At 39.0% G+C, this 23,294-nt stretch overlaps 3 protein-coding genes across 4 annotated transcripts; all 3 read left to right on the top strand.

The window, feature by feature from the left end:
• The first annotated feature begins 403 nt into the window (after positions 1-403).
• ubqln4 (ubiquilin 4) lies at positions 404-6,845 on the top strand. 2 transcript variants are annotated; one of them, XM_068570799.1, is made up of 8 exons: positions 404-676; positions 1,714-1,865; positions 1,962-2,119; positions 2,706-2,968; positions 4,511-4,626; positions 4,722-4,893; positions 5,555-5,736; positions 6,268-6,845. In XM_068570799.1, the coding sequence occupies exons 1-7, from the start codon at positions 419-421 to the stop codon at positions 5,702-5,704; spliced, it is 1,269 nt and encodes a 422-aa protein (XP_068426900.1). In that variant the 5' UTR covers positions 404-418; the 3' UTR covers positions 5,705-5,736; positions 6,268-6,845. The 2 variants fall into 2 exon arrangements, with proteins under 2 accessions (XP_068426900.1, XP_068426899.1); XM_068570798.1 differs by having other exon boundaries at positions 5,555-6,845.
• A 731-nt stretch (positions 6,846-7,576) lies between these two features.
• Positions 7,577-9,839, top strand: lamtor2 (late endosomal/lysosomal adaptor, MAPK and MTOR activator 2). The gene is made up of 4 exons (XM_068570331.1): positions 7,577-7,735; positions 8,593-8,755; positions 8,877-8,966; positions 9,622-9,839. The coding sequence occupies exons 1-4, from the start codon at positions 7,668-7,670 to the stop codon at positions 9,676-9,678; spliced, it is 378 nt and encodes a 125-aa protein (XP_068426432.1). The 5' UTR covers positions 7,577-7,667; the 3' UTR covers positions 9,679-9,839.
• A 1,717-nt stretch (positions 9,840-11,556) lies between these two features.
• rab25b (RAB25, member RAS oncogene family b) lies at positions 11,557-21,387 on the top strand. Its single transcript, XM_068569636.1, has 5 exons — positions 11,557-11,790; positions 16,656-16,851; positions 19,425-19,618; positions 20,165-20,245; positions 20,773-21,387. The coding sequence occupies exons 1-5, from the start codon at positions 11,754-11,756 to the stop codon at positions 20,889-20,891; spliced, it is 627 nt and encodes a 208-aa protein (XP_068425737.1). The 5' UTR covers positions 11,557-11,753; the 3' UTR covers positions 20,892-21,387.
• The last annotated feature ends 1,907 nt before the right edge of the window (positions 21,388-23,294 follow it).

Here is a 23,294-nt window from a genome sequence, read left to right as displayed (position 1 = left end):
CATCAATAGGGAAAGCCGAATGCTGGAAGTGGAAGAACTGAGTCAAAACTGGGCTGATAAAAAATATGTGTTTTGTTAATTATTATTATTATTATTATTATTATTATTATTATTATTATTATTATTATTATTATTATTATTATTATTTATGTTCTGTTTTTGTTTGTTTCTTTTATGCTAGTCTGTGTAAGGTTATCGACGACTCCAGTCCACACTCCAACACAGGGGTTGGCGGTAATTCACCTCAACGTTGGTTGCCACACGCCATAAAAAAACGAAAAAGAAGAAGAATAACTCGACCGGAGGTGACAGGGCTCCCTGTGTATGTTAATTTATGTATATTTGATTTTCTTCTTTTAAAAAAAAAAAAAGTTCTCCCCTAGTCAGGACAGTGGGAGGCGGTAATGCACCATTTTGGATGCCAGCCGCCTTAAACCGAGAAAAGAAGAAGAAGAAGAAGAAGAAGAAGAAGAAGAACTCGACCGGAAGTAACGGAGAAGAAGAGCGAGAGAGAGCAACAGTAGTAAAGATGGCGGAGAAAGGCACTACGGACCGTCCGGAGGATGACAACATGGATAAAAAGGTTGCTCCCGAAGCTTCTATGATGGTGGTCACCGTGAAAACCCCTAATGGAAAAGAAGAAATTTCGATTCCAGAGGGTTCCTCTGTCTCTCAGGTGCGTTAATTCACCTTTTTTCCCAACACCCGGTAGCGAATATGATGCTGCCATCCCCATCTTTGCAAACATTAGGGGAAAGGTCAAAACGTCACTTAAAAAAATAAAAACTGTTCTCCAGCATCTTCAAAGTTACACTGGTGGTCTCACATATGTCTATTGTATGCCCAGAAAATGTATAACGGTTTTCTGGTGCGAAATCAACCTTTGCATCACGTTTAAAGCCGATATCGACCGTTATTAAGACTGTAGACAATACTCGTAAACTTAGAGTCACGTGCCCAAGAGCTAACGTTAACCTCGTTATACTAACGTTAAAACATATTAGTTACGTAACTTCCTTGTACGTTATCAGATCGACAAAATGCTGATAGTATCTAAGTGGAGTTCTGTCGACCAACATTTTTTTGTGTGATGATCACCCAAACTGTTGGGAGTATTTCCCAGTTCCTTGCTGTGGACCTGTTTTACCTGTCAAACCAAAATACTTGTTAGTTTCTTTCGTAAGTCACAATGATTTTTTTTAATCAGAATTATACTGAACGGTCTCTGGGTTTAAAGAGGGTTATGCTCACCATAGAGAGGGTGTGATACGTCACGAAGGCTGAGTACTCTGTCCACTGCAAACTGTCAAATCATGGTTGTTATCATCCTCTCATGTAAATGACTCAATTTAAGTTCTACATCGATTACTGTCCCTAGGCATTTCTATTCACCATATTAGTGTGTCTTTCTGCTTACTATTGACCTCACATCAATCAACAAACAAGCCACACATTCACCAGTAATCGCCATGTAATCTACACATTTAACCATGAATACAGCAAGGAAGTTCGCCCTACATTTGTTTGTGTATATATAAGAAATTGTCTGGCTTTAGTTTCTTGTCTCCACTTGCATATTAAGAACTAGATTCTGACGCAACACCCTCTTCAAAAGAGGGCCACAATATTACAAACTAATGCAGAACCTGGTTGATATTGTACTTTACTTTGCCCTGTTTGTAATCTTCCCTCACTCCTGTCTCATTTGCCCAGTTCAAACAGGAGGTATCCAAAAAGTTTGAGGCTCAGCAGGATCAGCTGGTGTTGATATTTGCTGGAAAGATTCTGAAGGATGGTGATACGTTAAACCAACACGGAATCAAAGATGGCCTGACCGTTCATCTTGTCATCAAGACTTCCCCAAAGTCAGTACCAGTACAATGCATGTGTACATCTATGTGTTCAAGTAATCAAGATTTAGCTGGTAATACTTTTATTTGATGGTTGCTTTCTCTCTGAAGATGGACAGCTGATGGTACGTCTCAGACAAGTTCCCGTTCTGCAACGTCCCAAACTAGTAGTAGTAGCAGCAGCACGAGCACCACCACCAACACCAGTGCAGGAGTCAGAGCCGGAAGTGGCACGAGTCAGACACCAACACAATCTGCGAATGCAATGGGTTAGAATTTTTATAAATTTTTAGAAAGACTTTTTTCACTGCTATGCGTGTAAGTTTTGTGATGGATATTCCCTTTTAATTTGGGTTGCAAAGTACGTACCTCAAATCCACATGACGAAAAGACAATGTCTGAAGCCATATGTGTCTTCTTGTCTCGTCTACTGTCCTGTAAGTCATTGTTACGGCATGAAAAGAAACAAGTGCGGAGTAGGAAATTTGTCTAGAACAAGCGTATTGGACACTGAACACATTATAAACCATTCACAGAAAATGAATGACTTAAAACGGCACATACACTAAGCCATGCAGTGTGAGGTTACATTTTGGAAATTATGCTTATTATTTTTATGACTGAACATGAATACAGCATTCTTGCAGATTTGAAATAAATCCAAATTTTCAACTGCCTTTCCACACAGACTTTTGATAAGACGCCGTCGTAAATGTGTCGGTTTATTCAATATTTGGGTGACATACATACATTTTGACGGACCAACACAATTATATTCTACAGTGCAATATGATTATAATGTCAACATGTCCACATACCTGCAAGGAATTTATCTCTGGCTTTACTCCTCCTCAGGTGGACTCAGTGACCTGTCTGGCTTGTTAGGTCAGGGCATGCGTTCATCCAGCTTCATGGAGATGCAGCAGCAGGTGCGGAGTCAGCTGATGTCCAACACACAAATGCTGTCGCAGATAGCTGGCAACCCAATGGTGCAGAATATGATGTCCAACCCGGACCTGATGAGACAGATGTTGGCAGGCAACCCTCAGATGCAGCAGCTCGTGGAACAGACCCCAGACATCTCCAGCATGTTCAACAACCCTGAGATCATGAGGCAGGTCAGTACAGAGTAGTTTCCTGAAACAAAGAGCAGATGAATGTCCAATTGTGAAAATATAGCTTTTGTGTGAAAAGTCGCTGAGGTTCGTTAGATTCCTCCTACAGGCGTTCCCCAAACTGTCTTTTTCTCTGTCTGTCATGGCTGCAAACCTGTCACTTTTTGGCAACTCTTTGAATGAAAACGGTAGCACCAGAGTTTTGATATGTGGGTGGTCCATACTATGCCGGGGGAAATCAGACACACCCACTCTTGACGGATGACCGAGCTTGACCACATATTTGCGACGCTGGTTGCTGTCACTTGAAATGTCTTTTTTTTTACGAAGTTACAGGACATTAGCTCGTCCATGTAATGTCACCTTTTCCGCCCACATACACAAACTTAGTTTGAGTTTGCAGCTATGTTCTTTTCACCACAGTTATTTATTTCCACTGACCGTCACACTTTTGTACAGATCTTTTACTACTTCTAGGTGGTTTTACGTCTTAATGTTGCAGTTGTCTCTTTTTATTGAGGATACTAAGGTATTATTTCCATCTGTTCTTCTCTGTGGTTTTAACCTCTGTTGTCCCAAACCATGTTTGAGTGATTTAGAAAATGTCTTTTTTCATGTTGTTTTTTGATGGATTAAGAGATAGCTAGATATTTACTTTATTCATTCCCAGGGGGATATTTGTTTGTAGCAGCAGCAAGCAAAGTTACAGAGTAAGCGTACACACATTAAGTATAAAGTATGAAATTACTCAATATATACAATAAAATCAAATGGCAGAACCTATTACATCTAAGAAAATTAAATAATAAAGAAAATGAAAAGTGTGTGTGTGTATATAAAGTATACAGTGAAGTAGAAGTATGTACAGTGACTAACTAAACGACGAAAGCGGTGCTAGGGTTATTAGTGATTAAATTGAAGGAGGATCTAGCCAGATGTGATTTATTGTAAAATCTTGTTCTCTTGTATCGGCCCTTGTGACAGCAGAGCTGAATCGGTCTGTTGGAGAAAGTGCTCCTCTGTCCCTGCAGTATGTGGTGGAGGGGGTGGTCCAGGTTATACAAAATGGACAATACTTTCTTCAGTGTCCTCCTCTCCACCGGTTGTTTCGGATAGTCCTGTTTGCAGCCAATGATGGATGTTCTGTAATTTGGTGACTTTTGTTCCATTATTTATTTTCTGCAAGAAATACAATCTCACAACTTGATCAGGTACAATGTGTTGGAATATAGATGGAGCTCAACAGTTTATTGAGACCAGTTCCTCAGCTCACGCTGCTTGTTCTTGTCATTTACATCCTCTCGTCGCTTAAGAGACTCCACAGTTGGCAAGGGATCCAGCAATGATGCAAGAGGTGATGCGTAACCAGGACTGAGTGCTTAGTAACCCCGAGAGCATCCTCAGGGTTTAAAATACTCTGTGGGGAATGTATGCAAACATCTAAATTGTTATTTTGTGTACACAAGATAAAAATAACATCTATCAGGTCTTTGGAGACTCTGTTGAGTTTGAAGTTGACTTGTCCCGTGTTTTGTCATTGAGCAGATGCAGAGTCCTGAAACACTTTCGATGATGACCAACCCCAGAGCAATGCAGGCCCTCATACAGATCCAACAGGGCCTGCAGACCTTACAGACCGAGGCCCCGGGATTCATGTCCAGGTACCGGTTATTTGCTTCAAATTAAATTAGTTAAACCTTGTATAGGTGAAATTCAATTTTCTGGAATGTAGGACTTTTTTTTCCCCCCTCTGTAGAATTGCTCCTGGAGGTCTCCCAGTTCCTCCAGCCACAGGGGGCAGCATCCTCCCATCGATCCCTCTGTTTCCTCCCATTGCAACAGGACCCAGCCCCTCCTCAGCCACGAGTCCCTCTGACCAACACCTCCTCCAGCAGATGTTACAGATGTTCGCAGGCGGAAGGCCACCTGTATGTTTTATCTAATTGCAGGAATTTGTTGTGTTTTCCATATTCAGAGCCACATTTATTTTTGTGGATTGTTGGTGTTTTTCCTTTGAGACCCAAAGATGATAATAATACGACTCAATTTGTTTTCATCAAATATGAATTAATGGATTTAACATGAAAAATGAGTTTAATCGGAAAAAGTGAAGAAAGGATGTTGAAGTGAAAGTTCTGGAATAAATTAACATAAATTCAGCTCAGTTGGAGTGTATTGTGTAATAAACAAGTAGAAAAAAAGTAGGGACAGTTTAAAGTTGCATTTATATTTTTTGTTCAAAGTAAAAGAGAAGACCTGAAGGGAGTTGAAGTTTAAATACTGAAAGCAAATTAAGTGTCAGAGATAAAAGCGCTTAAATTGTTAGTAAACTAAGTTAATGAGTTTAGTGAAAAGTCTGACCGCTTAAAATATGACATTGTTGATGAAGTGAGATTAAGTAGAAATAGTGCTTAAAGTGCTCAATGTCAGTTTGTTTATATTTCGAAAAGCAAATGTTTCAGAATCGACTAGTGTGAGGAAATATTTGGTGTATTTTGTCTCCTCACTCATCAGATATTGCCTGTAATAGAAGAAGTCCTCCTTTGTAAATACGCAGCATCTGATTCTAACCTCATGCATTGTCTCCAGAACTCGCAGCTTCAGACTCCCGAGGTTCGTTTCCAGCAGCAGCTCGACCAGCTCAACACTATGGGCTTCATCGACCGACAAGCCAACTTGCAGGCACTCATCGCCACGGGAGGGGACGTCAACGCCGCCATCGAGAGACTCCTGACCTAACTCCCTCAGGGTGGAAGACAGGCTGTGGACTGGTAATGGGGAAATTTTTAAAGAAGTTGACATGTGAACGTAGTCCCACATCAAACGCAAGTCTGACCTGACACCCAGATATCACTTATTATCTCGCTGATCTATAAATCATAGGAAGTATAAACGGGCAGGTTGACGATGGTCGTTGTAGGTTTTTAACAGAATTGGCCCTCTGCTGTGGTAGCACTGCTGCTGTTAAAGTGACGCCACAACTATCACTGCCAACGGCCGATAAGTTACTCCTGCCAGGGAAGCCGGAGGTGATTTCTGACATGACAAGTGCTCATTCACTGGAGGTTACCAAGGAATTCACTTTTAATTGTTACTTAGAATTACATTATTTAATTTTAACAGATTGTCTTTACGTTGTTGGATGAAGATTTTTTTTTCAAATTATTTGGTTGTTGTTACAGTAGGTTGGGTAATTAATTCTGTGCTCTCGGCTTGTTTTTACATTTTTAGTTTCGTCCTCTTCCCTGGTATTTATCTAAATTATCCATTCAAAGTTTTTTCTTTTTTTTTTACCCTGACAGGTGCTTGGCATCGCTGCCTAAATATGTTAGGATTGGATTTGGATTCCGAGACCGCGTGTGTGCGTGCATGGGCAGACAAGGGTTGGACAATGGGAAAACTGTCAGATTTTCCTCAGGTACATTTGTCAGGTTTTTCATTTGCAGAATTAGCCAAAATGGTAATTTCCATCTTTGAATCTATAAACTGTTCTTGAAGCCCCAGACTCACAGTATCACCTTAAAATAACCACACATTACCCAATTTTAGTAAAGACCACATCATTGGAATTTACTTTCTAAGCAAACCGGTTTGGCTCCAGAGGATTTCCTGTCGATTGAAAGTCTAAAAGTAAATACATTTCAACTTCCAAACATTCATTTAGATTTTTTTGTTGTAAATTATAAAATGGTGTCTCTAATAAGTGTCAATGCCCTAATGATACTGTGATTAATTGTGGTTATGAGTCCAAATACAATGTTGCCACGTTAAATAATCTGTGAAATCTATTGTTGCATGTCTCCCTGTGTGGACGAAGTAGCCAACGTTTTTTTTTGTTTGTTTTTTTCAGCCCAATAAATGATTTACAATTTTTCTTGTGTATTCTGAACGTTTGTGAATGATTTACTTTGGAAATTAAATCTGACTGCTATGGTATGTTAAATTTAATCCTTGATTGAAATTTCTGTTTCTCCTTGCAATATATGTTTTTGTCTGAAGCCTGTAACAAAGTTTGCTGTGACCAGTGATATCCGAAAGGTTTCAAGTAGGTCAATATATCTCCTTTAGAAATCAATTTAAATAATGTAATAGTCACTAATGGTAATCTGTACAGTTATACGCAGAGGAAGAATTTAATTAAGTAAATGTAATTTATCAGAAATACTATTCCAGTAATCATAAAAGTATATATTGTGCCTTTATTAAATATAACAACTGTTTTACTTATTAAAAGTAAAATTACCTTTTTTCTTGTTGTCACACTTTTTAAAAAAATGCGTGTTACATTTTTGAATGTGCTCTGAAAGGTTGGATGGTTTTATATTGGAGCTTCTATAATTGTACGAATGTTGGTCTGTGAAGAGTATAAACAGATCATTTTATTTATTTATATATATATAGATGTAGATATATCTATATATAGATAGATATTTCTATAGATATCTATATATAGAGAGCTCTCTCTATATATAGATATATCTCACTAAATGTAATCAGCCTCCCACAAATGTAAATACTCAAACTTAATACACGTAATACTTTCGCTTACGTCATATAGTAAATGCCTACAATTCCCACAATGCAATTGAGAACGCAACCGGAAATGAAAGAACGTCAGCTGACTGCTTGTGTTTAGTTGAGTTTGTTCATGACAGTTTCGGGTCCTTCCACTCGCGGTTAAAAACACGCATGTTAAGTCGCTATGTTGCGACCAAAAGCCTTGACGCAGGTTCTCAGCCAAGCGAACACAAACGGAGTCCAGAGTACCCTGTGAGTATACTGCGAGTACACAGAGTACTCTGTGAGTACTGCTAGCTAGCCAGTGCTACTTGGTGCAGGAGTATTGTGGCTTTTGACCAGTATACAATTTGTTGTTATATACAACTGTTTTTTGTTTTTTGTTTTTTTACTTTTAAAGGAAACACAAAACGTCTGCACACGTTATATAATATCTCATCCCGCGATAACAACTACATTAGAGAAATACTATTAAAATCAACTACATGTTTTACTGTGATTAGCTATCTATATCTCTTAGCAATATGATGATGATATCACAACATCTTGTAAAGCTCAACCTTGTTTGCATGGAGCATGTTTTGCTGGATGGAGATTGTTTGGATGTAGACTCGCTCATTTGCTCAGAGTTTAGCTCCATTTCTTACTTAAATCAGTTCCTGCATTTCCACAGATGCTTTCATTTGTTATGTTTTGTACAGTGTTACGATCTCTTGGTTTTAGGGTCAGTTCTATTTCATTTATTGTAGCTCTTACATCTAGTTTAATTGAACTGGCCAAGACTAAAGATAAAGTGCAACATACTTTATATCAATCATGTCCCACAGACTGGGTATACTATGATTATAAAGCAAAAAAGAGACTTAACTTTGTGAGTGAGCGTGCTTCAGCTTATGACCTTATTATTTGAAATGAAGAGTTAAGGTTGTTGTAATTATATTGGTCTGTTTGTATACCTAAAGTTTGCCGTGTGTCAAATGATTACTTTTTAAAAAGGACTACTAACTCTCCAAGTAGAATCAATCCATACAATAACAGTCTTTCGTAAAATAATTTCACATGTTCATCTGCTGGATACTGAAACATGCAATATTTACATTTTCCATCAGCCTACTGAATAATGAAGGTTCACTTCTGGCTTACTCCGGCTACGGGGACACTGACGCGCGAGTGACGGCCGCCATTGCAAGCAACATCTGGGCGGCCTATGACAAGAATGGCCACCAAGCCTTTAACGAAGACAAACTCAAATTTATTCTCATGGATTGTATGGTACGTAGTGCATTTCCTCCAATATCATTACCAGTTGTTCTCAGGTATGTGATCAGTGTGTGAGATGGGAACGATGTGACCTGGGGCACTTTCTCTTTTTTGTTTTTCCTCCCTCTCTCAGGAGGGGAGAGTGGCCATCACTCGTGTAGCCAACCTACTACTGTGTATGTACGCCAAAGAGACGGTGGGCTTTGGAATGCTCAAAGCCAAGGTGAGAGTTCTTCAGTAGTCGGTGGTTTCCCGTACAGCCGGTATCCTGAATTCATTGCCATGGTGTTTGGCTTGGCTGTACTTGCTAAGCTCATTTGTATATCGAGGTTTAACGCACACGCTTGTAATGTGGCCTTTGAGGGTCTCCAATCAATTGTCTTGTTTGGTCCGGTCAGCAGTCCAAAACTCAAAGATATTCAATACAGTCTTCATCTTGACATAATTTAAAACCAATCATGTAATATTGAGTAAGCCTTATAGTCCAGCTTGTATGCTATAACGCATAAGGCTAATCCTGCATCCCCCGTCACTCTGAATGCAGCCTTTGTAATGGTATGGCAACAGCCACAATCAGAGGCACTATGTTTTTTGGGGTTGTGCGTCTATCCCACTATCGCGAACCCTTTCAAATCTGGCACAAACGTCCACTTTGACTCGTAAATGGGCAGATTAGAATTTGATGGTAAAAAGTCGCCGTGACCTCGTAATACAAGTTTTTGGCCCGAACTCATGCACTAATCATGACACTTTCACACGAACGTCAAAAATGATAAGTAGATGGAGCAATGCCATTTTGGTCAGATGGATGTGAACTGCGACTTGACTGGTTGGCAGTAATTCTAGTAAACCTTGTCCTCTGTATGTTGTGTTTATAGGCAGAGGCCCTGGTTCAGTACCTGGAGGAACCGTTAACCCAAGTGGCGGCATCATAGTAGAGGAGTGACTGATGCCCTGCCTGATGATTCTGTCGGCCTTGGGGAAGGGGGGAAAGCATCATAAGATTCAGGTCATTCACAGACGACTGTAACATTCTGTGTACATGCAGACATCTATGAGTGAGTGTGCCGGGTGAAGAGGAGAGGGGAGGGGGGGGGGGCAGGCAGTGTATTTATAATCATAGTAATAAAACCAATAACTTGTGTGAGTTTTTAACATTTTGTCTTCCCTCGTGATGCTTGTTTTCTTCTCATGGTCTGTTCAGAAAATCCACTTACATTGTCAATAGGAAGTCTGAGTGTACAGCAGCTGAGAGGTTTCCATTATTCAACTTTTCCCCCGCTTCATTATTTCATTTGCAGTTTTAGTTCAGCCTGTCGGAGGAGTAAAGTGGTTTGTGGGAAACTTTCATAAAGATGTCTGTCTGATCAAATGCAGTGAAAATGATTTGTTACATTTAGTTTCAAAGTTGTCAAATAAATGTAATTTTGATTAATATTCACTTTTTTATTTTGTGTTTATGCTTTGAACTGAGTGCTTGGTGTGAGTGGGCTATTACTATGTATGTATGTATCTATGTATGTATGTGTGTGTGTGTGTGTGTGTGTGTATATATATATATATATATATATATATATATATATATATATATATATATATTTATTTATTTATTTATTTATTTATTTAGTCCTAGGCTTTGAAAGCACCCATATTTTTAGTGTTCTCTTACACAAACGTTAATGATTTAGTGTCAAATTCAAAAAGAAAGCTTGAGAGAACATCTTAAATCAGAAGCACTTTAGATGTATTTTGTATTGGCTACACATCATTACCCGTTAACAAAACTCAGCATTATTAGGAATGGATTCATCAGGAACGTCCTCATGTTGTTATTTTGAGCCGATTGGAAAAATTATTATATTTCCATGATGCAATCTCTCATGATAGGTTTTTATTTGAACAGACTTTTGACTCACTGTCTGTGTCCTCATTTGCCTTAGCTTAAATTAATATTACTAGAATCATTTGAATAGCCTAATGATTTACTAACTGAAAAACTGGTAATTCGGAGTGTAGTTCAATTATAGATTTAAATTCGACAGACTAGAACATGATTTCATCTACATGTCAGTTAGAAACGAGCGTGGACAATCACATAAAACATATTGATGACTTAATGCTAAATATGTAAGACCAGGAGCCTAAAATGCTAAACAGCCAGTTAACCATGACGGGGCTGAAAAGTCAAATCAATGATGTTATAGTGCATTTATGGCCCAGAACACAAAAGCTAAGACTCCGTACAGTTTGAGTGACTTTGACCTCTTATGAGGTCGATGAGATCGTCAATAAAGGACGATGAAAGATGTTTGATAAGATAACTTAAAAATATCCTGTCCCAAAGTTAAAGAAACTACACATAAGATAAATGATCTTCTCTTTTGAAAATGCATTAGTCTGTGTGACCACAGAGGATCAAAGAGAAACAACACACATGAGGACATTACAGCAGAGTCTGATCAAACCTTTGCAACATTACAGAAAACCCACATGAACTCTGATTCAGGGTATTTTTTTTTAACCTTGTGATGATGATGATGAGCAGTGAGACTTGCTTCCTGCTTCCTGCTTCCTGCATCCAGTAATTGGATTGGTCCAGCAGGAGGCGCCTGACAGCCCCTCTCAGCTGTACCTGCTTAGTCGTCCCACCTGTCCAACCTGCCCTGCATTAAGACACACCTCTGCAGCTGCCCCACCACTCCCTGACACAAGCCCCGCCTGCTGCAGCAGAACAGCAACCTGGATACACACAGCATGTCTTGTTTAAACAAGCCAGCTTTCCAACACAGATAGCAAAGGGTAGTGAAGGGCAGAAAAGCTGACGACCGGCATTCATGTGTCAAAACATTTCTTCAACCACAGTGTTTCCTGAAGCCTGAGAATCTGAGGAGGAGGCTGTGTTGTGGTTGGTGTGAGTCAGTGTCGTCTTACATCCCGACCTGCAGATCAGTCTGTGAGTGCTGGAGACGCGGCAGTAAACTGAGGGGCGGCAACACTGAATGGACAGAACATGGGGTCAGATGAGGCCTACAACTTTGTCTTTAAGGGTGAGTGCATGCTCTCCTGCTTGCTGGATTTGATCCCTTTGTACATCCTTAAAGTCCATGAAAGGAGTTATTCTGTGGTGTTCCTTTGTCCTTCAAATTATACTTCCTTGTTTATTATTAACTTGCCTATTTCCAGGAACAGGAACATGTGCTGTGTGGCAACAGAATGCAACATATCTTTTATATTTAACAGCTTAGTATGATGTCCAATACATGGTAATACATTGCTTAGACAACCAACAGCCTGAACATATGTGTCTGTGTGTTCAGTCAGCTGTTTAGGTAAATATTGCATGCTGGTATTTTTTAAATTTTAAATCTCCTCATGTGAGTTTCATTCTTACTATGGTGAAGGATACTACAATCACGTTGTCCCTGTGTGAGTGAGCAGGCATAGCATGCTACAGGTTAATGTTGAAACCAAGGTGTATACTTTAATTGCTGCTTATCTGTAGCAGTCCATACAGAAACAATGGCGTAACTTGGAGTGTCTGGTTTAAAGCCCTGTATCGGTGGCAAAAGACAAAGTGCGACACTCATGCAGGAGTGCAATTCTTACAGTCGGAAAAAGTGTTGGACCTGAATTATTACGTTCTTTGAAGAGAAGCAGCTTGTGCCACTCACACTATTCATTCTGCACTCAGCTTACATGGCACAGTAATCACGTCTTATATGCAGCTGGTTGAGGTACCAGATGGCTCTTCGGAGATGTACAAGAGAAGTGAAAGTCATTCAGAGATGTGATTTGGTTCAGGTACAGTGATTTGACTTTTGGGTACAAAGTGCCATGTTGATAAAAGGCACTGCAGGTGAATATTACATCCAAAGTAACTCCTCCTGCATCAAGGAGTGAGACAGGTCCTGTCTATCTCTTAGCTGTCAACTATCAGAGCTATGCAGAAATGCCAACAAATACTTTACATTAGTGTTATAGTCTTGTGCTTTATTCATGTTTAATCATTATTTAATCCATCCAAGAAACCAACGAGCACATCTCTGGTCAATACAAGATGTGAAGTGGTACTCTTGCGTGATTCTTTGTGGAGAAACTCAGTGTTTCTTCACAAGTGTTTATTTCTTAATAAGAGGACAGCTTTGTACATTACATCATCTTCAGGACAGGTTATAACACCCTCTCTTCTTGAATTATAAAACTGAATATTTCAACATTTTGGGAAATATGCCTGTTTGATTTCTTGCTGAGCGTTAGATGAGAAGATTGATGCTCTGATATTTGTACAGTAAATATGAAGTGGCTTGCATTGTGTAGTATAAAGACTGGAAATGGGGAAGCTTTGTTAAAATGCAACTAAATCTGTCTACAACCACTTCTAAAACTCACGTATCAACACATTATATTTCACTGGCTTAATCTGTGCAAAGAGGGAAGAGTAAAAATATCAAGTTGTGGTTTTACTGGATGAGGTGCAGGGCCGATTCCCCACAAGTTGTCCAACCTCCACTGCCTCCAGGTCTTTAAGCTAAGCTAAGCTAACTGCCTGCTCGGTGTATACTCCATATTTGATAAACAATAATTGATCCTCTCGTCTAACTCTCTTTTTCACAACATATTTAGCTGTTCCCTTAATGTCGGAATAGAAGGAGCACTCACTACTCCAGCGCTCCGTGTGGGATGTATAGAGCGTATAGTCTCAAAGGTACGAGCAGGTTTTCATTCCTCCAGCGATTCACAGATCGCTCACAGAAACTAATCTATAAAATTTGATTCTGTATCGAGTTTGTTTGGAGAGTATGCCTGCACCACAGCACACACGTTGGAGAAGAGCATTTGAGTTTCAAGTTATATATCGTCACATTCTCAACAATTACAGCGAAGCAGTCGTTGGCAATACAATATATTACATCTCAGGCTCCATCCAACAAATACACATTAAATATGTGTAAAAAGAAAATCACACTTGAAAAAAATTTGAATCTAAGACATGAAATACAGCAGAAGTATGAATAATGAAGTATGAATAACTATAACAAATATGCAATAAAACACACAGGTAAACTGCACTTTACAGATGTAAAAGGGTTTAAAACTATCAGTAAAAGTATAAAAGAAAAAATGTCACAGTAGATGGAGATGCTGCAGTTGTGTGCAGTTGTCTTTTTGCCAGAAGAACTCTTTCCTACGACTACAACTGGAGACCAGAGATTTAAAGTGAATTTACAAACTAATAAACATATGCTTGTGTACTATACCATGGGGTTAAACAATTTTTTAAAACTCCAATTTGTTTTAATATCGACTATAAAACATTAATTAATATGTAGCACATCAGAATGAAGCTGTTGAATATATACCCTGAACTGAACACAGAAGTTAATTTCCAAAAGGAAAACATAATCCTCGCTGCATCAAGTTCTTCCTGAGAATCAACAGACCAGACTTGAAGGCCTCTTGTCCTGTATCGCCATAGAAACCTGGGGTGGGAATTGTTTGCGTAAGAAGTTACTGAGTAGTGGAGGAGACGAGGGGGAGGACGGGCATTCTCACCTCACCCACTGGAGGAGAAAGCAGTGCAGCGATCTGGCTGCAGAGTGAACAATTACCTAAAACGAGCAAAAGCAGAATAACTTGTCAAACATTCTCTGCCGTGTCTTTAAACGTCAGGTTAGCCATACTGGAAGTCAGAGTGCACCTTTATGGGAGGCTGCACCTGTTTTAGCTGTTGTTCTGCAACCGGTGAATAGGGAAGAAATGATTCGTGAACTCCAACTGAAGTTCATTCTCGACCTTGGAAACAGCGGTTCAGAAATAAATATTCTCCACAAGGTCCGTTTAGTGGCTGCTGGCACTTTTAATCTCACCCTCTTCATCAACAGATGGGGTTTTCCCAGTTGTCAAGGAATTGTTCATGTTTTTCGGAGCAGGACCTCTCGTCCACGTTGAGGTGCAAAGTTTAATCTCAACCTTGGAAAATAAAACATTCAGAAAACACTAGAAGGTTCATTTAGCAACTGTTCCGGCACTTTAAATCACATCACATGATCTTCATCAGCAGATTACATGGCGGCTCTTGGGGGTTTTTTTTTATTTGCCGGTGGCGGAACAAGTATTTAGGTCCTTTACTTAAGTAAAAATGCCATATTACAAGTAAAGGCCCCCATTCAAAATCTCAATGTAAGTAAAAGTGCAAAAGTTAGTAGCATAATATTCTATACCAAAAAATACAATTACTATGAAAATAAACCCATTCAGATTTGTATATTTCTCATATAAAACTTTTTTTGAAAACTTTTTATCAAAAATGTATAAAGGTAAATAACCACATACCAATATCTCAAAAGCTCACTCATAAACGCATACTATCTAGTTGTTTTAATCCATACAAAATCTGAAAATCAAAATGTGTAGTTTTAGTTGCGTGAAGACTGAAAACCTGACTCACCTACTTCCGTCTCTCGAAGCTTGTTGCACATAACTGCCGTAGAACCAAAACAGATTTAACAAACAAGATGCGGCGTTGTGTTGGTCTGTGCATCTGTTTTTTACTCTTCGGCTATCTGTTTCCTACAGTGTCCAGTCTTTATGCTAAGCTAAGCTAGCATAAAGACAAACATGACAGTGGTATCAAGCTTGTCCTTTTAGTCTTGGCAAGAAAGCAAAGCATATTTTCCGAAACGCCCAACTCTTGTTTTAACTCTCATCATCACATCCTACTCCATATTTGATATCTGGTGGAGATGTCACAAGAACTTGGATTATTTTCTCAGTGTTCACAAGCTCACACGCCTCGGCAGTAAGCTGTGACTTTGTCTTATTCACTTGTGCAGAGATCCCAGTGCCTCTGTGTTTTCACAGTGTGGTCATATTTTCCTATCTGTGCCAATTAAGCCAAGCCTTTCTTTCATTCTGAGTCAGCCACTAACAACTGAAAGCCAAACATTAGTCAGTGAACTGGAGAAAAAGGGGGTGTCTCTGTTATTTCCCGTCCTGTTTACCCAGTAGGTCCTTCTGACCAAGATGAAAGGCAGTGGCAGCCTAACTTGTTCCACCTGATGTAGGATAACCTTACACTCTCAGTGACTGCTTTATTTCCTGAAATAAAGGTTCACTTGTTTAAATGTTTTTAGTTTTGTGTATTTGTCCTCGTGATCTTTTGGAGAAATTAAGATTTCCTAAACATCAGTAACTTAAATCTAAAGTAAGGCCTGACTTATCGTTATGCTGCAAGGCTTCAATGTTCGATACAAAATAATGCCATAACAATTAAATTAAATAATTTGGAAAATTACAGACAAATGTAAAAGAGAGTTGAAGATTATAAAGTCTTCTACTGCTGCAACTGCATCTCTGCCTCGACTAGTTTCAAGCCTGTGCATTGCTTTCTTTACTTGGCAGCTTTACCCCTTCCTGTCTAAATGAAAAAATAAATCAATTAAAGATTCGGCATCTCACCAGTGCATGCTGGGACAGGCCACAGCCCAAGTTATCTCCTTACCGATCAATAATCTGGTGTAGTCTGTTGCAAGCCAACGCCAGTGTTTCACCAGTATTTTACTCAACATGTTTTTTCTCCTCGTTATTTGTTCGGCAAGCTTGACATAAAACATGAACACATGAAAACAAGTAATTTAACATGAAGGTGTGGTGCTATTTTTTAAAATAGGACATCATAATAATAGTGTAATTATCCCCAGTATTAGACGGCTAAGAATGAGGATTTACGGGGCAACCAAGAAAGACACGCCTTGACCAAAAGCTGTCAAGCATGAAGTGGACGCCCAGGATAAGACTCTGTGAATGAGGCTCGTCTCCTTTACCCAGGAAATGTCAGTCAGTTTACAACTAAACCCAAACACAGAAGTATAAAAAAGACATTTGCGTTGCCTGCGTTTTGTGTCCTCCGCAGTGGTTCTAATTGGAGAATCTGGTGTAGGAAAGAGCAATCTGCTGTCCCGCTTCACCAAAAATGAGTTCAACCATGACAGCCGCACAACCATCGGGGTGGAGTTCAGCACACGGACAACGCAGCTCAGCGGCTTCACCATCAAGGCCCAGATCTGGGACACGGCCGGACTGGAGCGATACCGGGCCATCACTTCTGCGTGAGTGTCAAGATCCATCTATCACATATTTAGTCCATCCACCTTTTGTTCAACTGTCCCTATTACTTGTTGATCACCTACATCTGAATAGTCCACTTGGGGCACCTGGTCATGTAAAGAGAAAGGAAAGCCCCTTAAAATGATCTCCGCCAGGAAGGGTATGCAATTGGTCGTGTGCGTGAGTGAGTGTGCACTTGTGGCACTTGTGTGTCTGTCCACTGTTAACCTCACATTCAGCTGCAGCAAACTGCATTATGTTTGCGGATGCTCGAGAATTGACTCACAGTTTTTCAAAAATACCCTTTATTGCCTGTTTTATACTACAATTGACGGCTTGCTGACTGCTCACTCGTTACTCCTAATTGGCCCTCGGGTAGGGTCTGCGAGTGACAACACAGCTGGGTGCATCACCGCAGTGGGGTTGATGTTTTCGATGGTGTGTTTGGCATTCAGCTATAACAACTAACGGAACATCAGTACACACAATCCACATCGCCACCACTCATCCACAGCTAAGTGGGCAGACATCTTGGTGAGTTTAATTTAGTGTTTGGCAAGATTGTATAAAATGTCTTATGCGAAGACTTTGAGCCAATTGCCTGCAAACATTGCCATCTGTCTTTGAGTTGATCCAATGAAATGTGTTTTAAAGCTCATTAGTGTCGCGACGGATCGTTTTCATTCAATCACATAATACCACATTGGTCGTTGCAGATGCACCTGGTGGAGATCATGTATTGTGGTTATAATATTTCATGGTCTTACTGTCAGTAAAGACATCAAATTCTATTTGTAATCCATAAATATTTCCTGCTGCTTTATTGTTGATCATCAGTGCTAAATGTACTCTCTGTAGTAGAGGTAAGCCAGAAGTCAGTTAGCGCAGCATCAAGACAATGGGGGTAAACAGTTAGCCGACTGCAGGTACAGCATTCATTGGCTATTGTCTGTTTGCACAACTGCTTGGTTCTGTTTTGAAAACACTGAACCTAAAAGTCCCAATTAGTGGAGATGATGATGGTTTTGCATCATCCCTTTCTGACTAACACAAGTATTGTGTCTGTTCATGAATAATCTGCCTCCTGTAACACAGTGTGCATTTCTTCGTGTGTTATTAATTTGTACTTTAGGGTTGCATACATGTTTTGAGGGAAATTGCATTTTCAAGCATCCTCACCTTTTCAAGCAGACACACAGAAATACAGAAAAAAAATATCAACATTTCTTGCTTGCGTTCTTGCTCCACAGTTGTTGAGCAACCTGTAAATCGACAACAAGGTGGTGTCGTTATCAGCCAAAACACACGCAAGGACAGGAACTTTCACACTACCTGAACAACCAGCACATTCTGGTCTAGTCAGTTCCCAATTGACACACTCAAGTTCTAAAATCCAACTGGTTTGAGCGGAGACCTTTGTTTGAACACTCAGCGAGTCTCTAACTGAGGGCGCACTTGATTCATTCTTCTTTTTAATTAAACTAAAAGGATTAACAGTGTAGAAATTGGTTTTAAAACAATAGAACCATGTCAATTTTATTTTTAAGACATGGAAAAATCAGAGGATATGCTACGGCGCTGGATTAGTTCTTTTTTGACAGCTTGGATTTTGGTGTAATTACTTGCAGACTTATTCCAGTATGCAAATTTTCACTCCCATGGAATTTCCCATTTGTGCTGTAACAAGCATCTAAAACCTATTAAAGCGGAATTAAGGACATTGCTGGAAGAGTGGAGCAGAGATATAATTGTGAAGAAGTATTGATTGGTTCAGGAATTCAGCGCAATAGTCAGACATTGTGTTTTTTTGGTTGACAGCAGCTGCCTATTCTCAATGAAGATATAAAACCATTCTAAAAGCGATAATTAATATTATTATTATAACAATGGTGTACATGTGTGTTTTGAGGAATGGGCTTACTCTCCGTGATGAGCCTGGGAGAAGTATTTCACTCAGCTATGCGGAACATTATGGCATCTCTAAACGTCAACTTCACTGTTTTGGTTCACTGGTCTTACAGCATATTTTTTCTACAGCACCTATAAAGCCTCTGTAAACGATCTGCTCAGCACCAAACAGCAGGCAGACACAGTTAGTAACTCGCCGGTGAACATAGTGGAGCATTTAGCAGCTAAAGAGACAGATATATTCCTCAGGAGGTAGAGGAGACCAAAAACAAAGCTAAAAACTGGTAAATGTTAGTCCTAAATTCATTGTTTGGTCAAAAGCATGACACCAAATTAATGATTATGTTGCTCCTTTACTTCTGAACGTGTATCTATTTGTTAACAAGTTTCCCATATCAACTTAAAATGTGATCATATGTACATGTTGTGCCAACAACTTTTTATTTTTTCTCGCTTCTTCCAAATAGCCAAATGTATCTGTTATTACAGGTTTTTGTGTTTGTGTGTGTAGATTGTTAATGTTTTGCTTCATTTCATTATTGTTACTTTTGTTATATTAAATTGCCTTAGTTTAAATTCACAGACACTGTCCCTAAAGTATTTTACAAAGAAGAGACACCTAAATGTCACATAAGGAGTAACTGTAAAGTCAATCTCCTCCGAACAGATATTACAGAGGTGCAGTTGGAGCCCTGCTGGTCTATGACATCACGAAGCACCTCACCTATGAGAGTGTGGAGCGCTGGCTGAAGGAGCTGTACGACCACGCTGACCCCCACATTGTGGTCATGCTGGTGGGCAACAAGACTGACCTGGAATCAGAAAGGTCTGTGCCCAGCGAAGAGGCAAAGGACTTCGCAGGTACAACGTCCACAGCTGTTACCACTGTGCTGGAACTTACTGCATTTCTGTGTTCATTAGTTTTTATGAGGATTGTAGATAATGTAAATTAGTCTGCTCACCAAACTGTAAAACCTGTCAATGTGATAAAGATTCATTGCGGGAATACATCATTAAAGTGACACTACACAGGAAAAAAGAGGTCATTTTGCCAAAATTACTATTATTTTCCTCTAAAGCGTAATTCCTAGCCGTAGCCAGTAGAGTAGGAGCAAATATTCAGAATAAAATCTATTTTAGTAAAACACCGGGTCACGCCCACCACGCTTCCTTAAGTTAGAATTAAATCCAATTCTAATATTATCGTGTAGAGTTAAATATAAACACTGAATAGAATAAAAAATACTCTTAAGTCTGAGGCAAGAGTAGATTTTAAACTATTTAGACTGGGACCAAATGTTGTACTTTTTAAAGTATTTTCTTCTCCCACTTGAGTCAAATTTACTTTGACAAAGTTACTGTGTAGTCAGAAAACCACTACTAATGTAGCTTATTTGTATTTTCTAGAAAAGAATGGTCTTCTGTTTCTTGAGACGTCTGCTTTGGAGTCAACTAACGTGGAGGCAGCGTTCAACAATGTCCTAACAGGTAATTCATTGTAATGTGTTTAGCTTCTATTTGGTTAAAAGCTGTTAGCCAGATGAAACTTATTATTCTTTACCAATGTAGAACGGTTATTTTTTTTTGTTTACAAACTGTGTGGTTGATATAGTTCGCTGCTTGTCAGCAATCCCTGATCATTTCCTGGGTTTATTCGTATTTTCAGCTCTGAATGGCTTTCTCTTGTTTTCATGAAGATATGCATCCTCATGAATATAGATGATGTGGATTAGATACACACATTTTCCCATAAACATACTTAAATTAGGCTGCACCTTGTGACCCTGAATTTAACCTCAGCTCCATCTCCTCAGCTCATTGAGCTTTGGTTGGAAATTAACAACTTCAATGATTTATTTATTTTAGAGTATTACTGTTCTAAGTATGGCTTGTTTTATAGTATTTGTTCAATTTTTTAGCTCTCAAAGTTTGTAAATGTTCTTTATATATATATATATATATATATATATATATATATATATATATATATATATTTTTTTTTTTTTCTGCCACAGAAATTCACCGGAAGGCGAACAGTAAGGAAGTGGTTCGGAGCCCTATCAGTGCTGTGTCCTTAAGTAGCTCCAGCGCAGAAAACACAGAGGAGGGGAAACCCTGCTGCAGGAACATCTGATCACAAGCTCCTCCAGGAGCCCCGGGAGCCTCAGCGTGAGCGACAGGTGACCTTCTCCCACAACCCTGTGTTGAGCGTGACGAGAAGCATGCGACAAGGCAACCGTGGGTGCCAATGTAAACGTTTTTTGCTAAAGTGATGTCACTTTGTTGTATAAGTTGTGCAAGCTGCATGATGGCATATTCAAAAGATGATTAATATATGTGAATGAATGTAGCTGGAGTCCAACATCATTCTTTTCAGAGTCCCTGCTGACTATTTAACATAGGTCAAAAGTTACACTGAACCGTGAGACCTGTAAAATTACATATTTATAATCCATGCACAGAATTGGAGTACCGTAGATGCATCACATAACATTTAAATGTAAATGACACATGACTGTTTTATAGTTCTTATTGGTTGGCACTGTGAGCCTTGCTGTCACTGCTGTGCCTGTGCTACAGCTGATGATCGCGGATCAGACTGATTGCAATTCTGTTGAAAAATAAATGATTTATGGAGACCTAGTGCGTGCCATTTGTGTGTTATTATAAAAGATTCAGGCCTTCTTCTGAGAGGACATTTTGACATGTCACAGTAAGAAAAGCTCAGGTGTAAATAATAAAATTATTGATGGGTGAAATCCATTTAGCTTCAGTCTCAGGGTCTTGAGCATGCTGGCTAACTGTCACACTGCCGTGAGTTGACGGAAAGCTGACTCGTCAAAGGTATGCTCTGATGGAAACCTGTAACATTAAAGTAATTATTAGTACCAGATTAGGAAGAGTTACTGCCTGAGCAGCAATTCATTTTGAATGAATAGCTAGTTTTCAATCACAGAAACACACACACACACACACACTTAAATGACAAATAATTTCTGAGGTACGCTCAACTCTCAGGTAAACATTGTTTGTTTTGTGTTTCTGATACAATCCTCTTTTAAACTGGCTGCAGCAGCATAGCAGCATATCGAACTCCATAATGGGGTCTAAAAACTTTGAAGATACAAAGATGTAGAAACCAAAAAATATATTTATAGAGATAAAAGAAAATGTATCTCCGTTTCAACAGAATAGATCAGAAGTATGCAACCTTTTGGAGCATGATATTCATTTTTCTTCTGACTGTGCTCCAATGGTTAACTGGTCGAATTAAAGTTGGCGAAATGATGATATACATAGTGAATAAGTGCATAGACTTCTTTATTAGGCCTGGGAGATACGGTAGAAATGTTTTGTTTTCCGATGACAGGGAAATCAAACTGACTGTCAGTTTTATAAGAAGTTAGTGGATTGCCTGATAAAAGATAGAGAAAACAAGACTTGAACAAATATAACGTGGCCTTTTATCAAACACAAGGTGTCCGCAGGTCCGTATTATCCATATCTGATATCATAAAAACATAAAAGTTCCCCCCTGAGCACATGACAACAGTGTGTACAACCTGTGCACAATCTCATTTTATTGATAAGTTTACACTGACTGCCAAAAGTTAAATTGTCCAATAGTGTTTATAATTAATGTGATTATGTATTTAAATGCACTTTTCATTCTATTGTCAATGTATACATATAATTTTCTACATTGTATATGCAATTATTTCACACATTTCTGGATTAGTATCTTAGATTCTTATATTAGTTTCCAGTAGTTTCTTGTAAGATTGTGTTTTGTGCTGTTGGGAGTAGAAAAGGTAAATCTCAAATATCTAATAAATCAAGCTAATCTTAACCAAATCAGTGTATTTAATGTCACGTTTAATATCCATTTGGATACCTTGAATGACTGAAGTCATCTGATAGCTTTAAATGTCATAAATTTGATTGTCTCAATAAAGTCTAATTATTTAACTATTTCCACTTGAAATGTTCAAACTTGTATTTCATATTGCCACACAGGTGTCTTTCAAGAATGTCAGTATATGATAACTTTAAATAGAAAGAGGAGGAAGCAGAATGTGAATAAACCTCTTTCGTGGTCATTGTCTTTACTTCCTTACTGTTTGTTGTCCATAGACCTCCAGTGTATAGGCCCTTTTCACAGCAGCCATTTTGACATGTCATTGCAGGCTAAACACAGGTGTACTTGATAACATTAGCTATGGTCCTATTCCATTTATGTGGAATAGGACCCTGGGATTGTGCAGGATGGCCAACTGGCATGACAGTGAATGGGACATTTTTATCACAGCAAATAAAGGAATACCTCATGTTTTTAGGGCAACTCACAATTATTTCCATTATGTCATATGCCAGGGTATATTTTCTTATAAACTGTTTTACTATAGGCCAGAATATTGTAAAAATGCCAGTCAAAGGTGATTTGTTTAGTTTTGTCTGAAATATCGTCCAAAACCATAGATAATATCAAAGAGAACCACCACATCCTCACATTTGAGGTGGAATTAGGACATGTTAT

Source organism: Clinocottus analis, unplaced genomic scaffold (assembly GCF_023055335.1).
Source record: "Clinocottus analis isolate CAN_PGR_092001 unplaced genomic scaffold, fCliAna1.0.p SCAF_9, whole genome shotgun sequence".
Classification (NCBI taxonomy): domain Eukaryota; kingdom Metazoa; phylum Chordata; class Actinopteri; order Perciformes; family Cottidae; genus Clinocottus; species Clinocottus analis.
Note: the sequence above shows the minus strand (reverse complement) of the source record. Positions and strands in the feature narration are given on the sequence as shown.

Excerpts from the sequence above, each read along its gene's own strand:
- ubqln4 (XM_068570799.1), top strand. The coding sequence starts at position 419 with ATGCCAGCCGCCTTAAACCGAGAAAAGAAGAAGAAGAAGAAGAAGAAG. Across the intron at positions 677-1,713 it reads AGGGTTCCTCTGTCTCTCAG|TTCAAACAGGAGGTATCCAA; the intron begins GTGCGTTAATTC and ends TCATTTGCCCAG. Across the intron at positions 2,120-2,705 it reads ACAATCTGCGAATGCAATGG|GTGGACTCAGTGACCTGTCT; the intron begins GTTAGAATTTTT and ends ACTCCTCCTCAG.
- lamtor2 (XM_068570331.1), top strand. The coding sequence starts at position 7,668 with ATGTTGCGACCAAAAGCCTTGACGCAGGTTCTCAGCCAAGCGAACACA. Across the intron at positions 7,736-8,592 it reads AACGGAGTCCAGAGTACCCT|CCTACTGAATAATGAAGGTT; the intron begins GTGAGTATACTG and ends ATTTTCCATCAG. Across the intron at positions 8,967-9,621 it reads TTGGAATGCTCAAAGCCAAG|GCAGAGGCCCTGGTTCAGTA; the intron begins GTGAGAGTTCTT and ends TTGTGTTTATAG.
- rab25b (XM_068569636.1), top strand. The coding sequence starts at position 11,754 with ATGGGGTCAGATGAGGCCTACAACTTTGTCTTTAAGG. Across the intron at positions 11,791-16,655 it reads CTACAACTTTGTCTTTAAGG|TGGTTCTAATTGGAGAATCT; the intron begins GTGAGTGCATGC and ends TGTCCTCCGCAG. Across the intron at positions 20,246-20,772 it reads GTTCAACAATGTCCTAACAG|AAATTCACCGGAAGGCGAAC; the intron begins GTAATTCATTGT and ends TTTCTGCCACAG.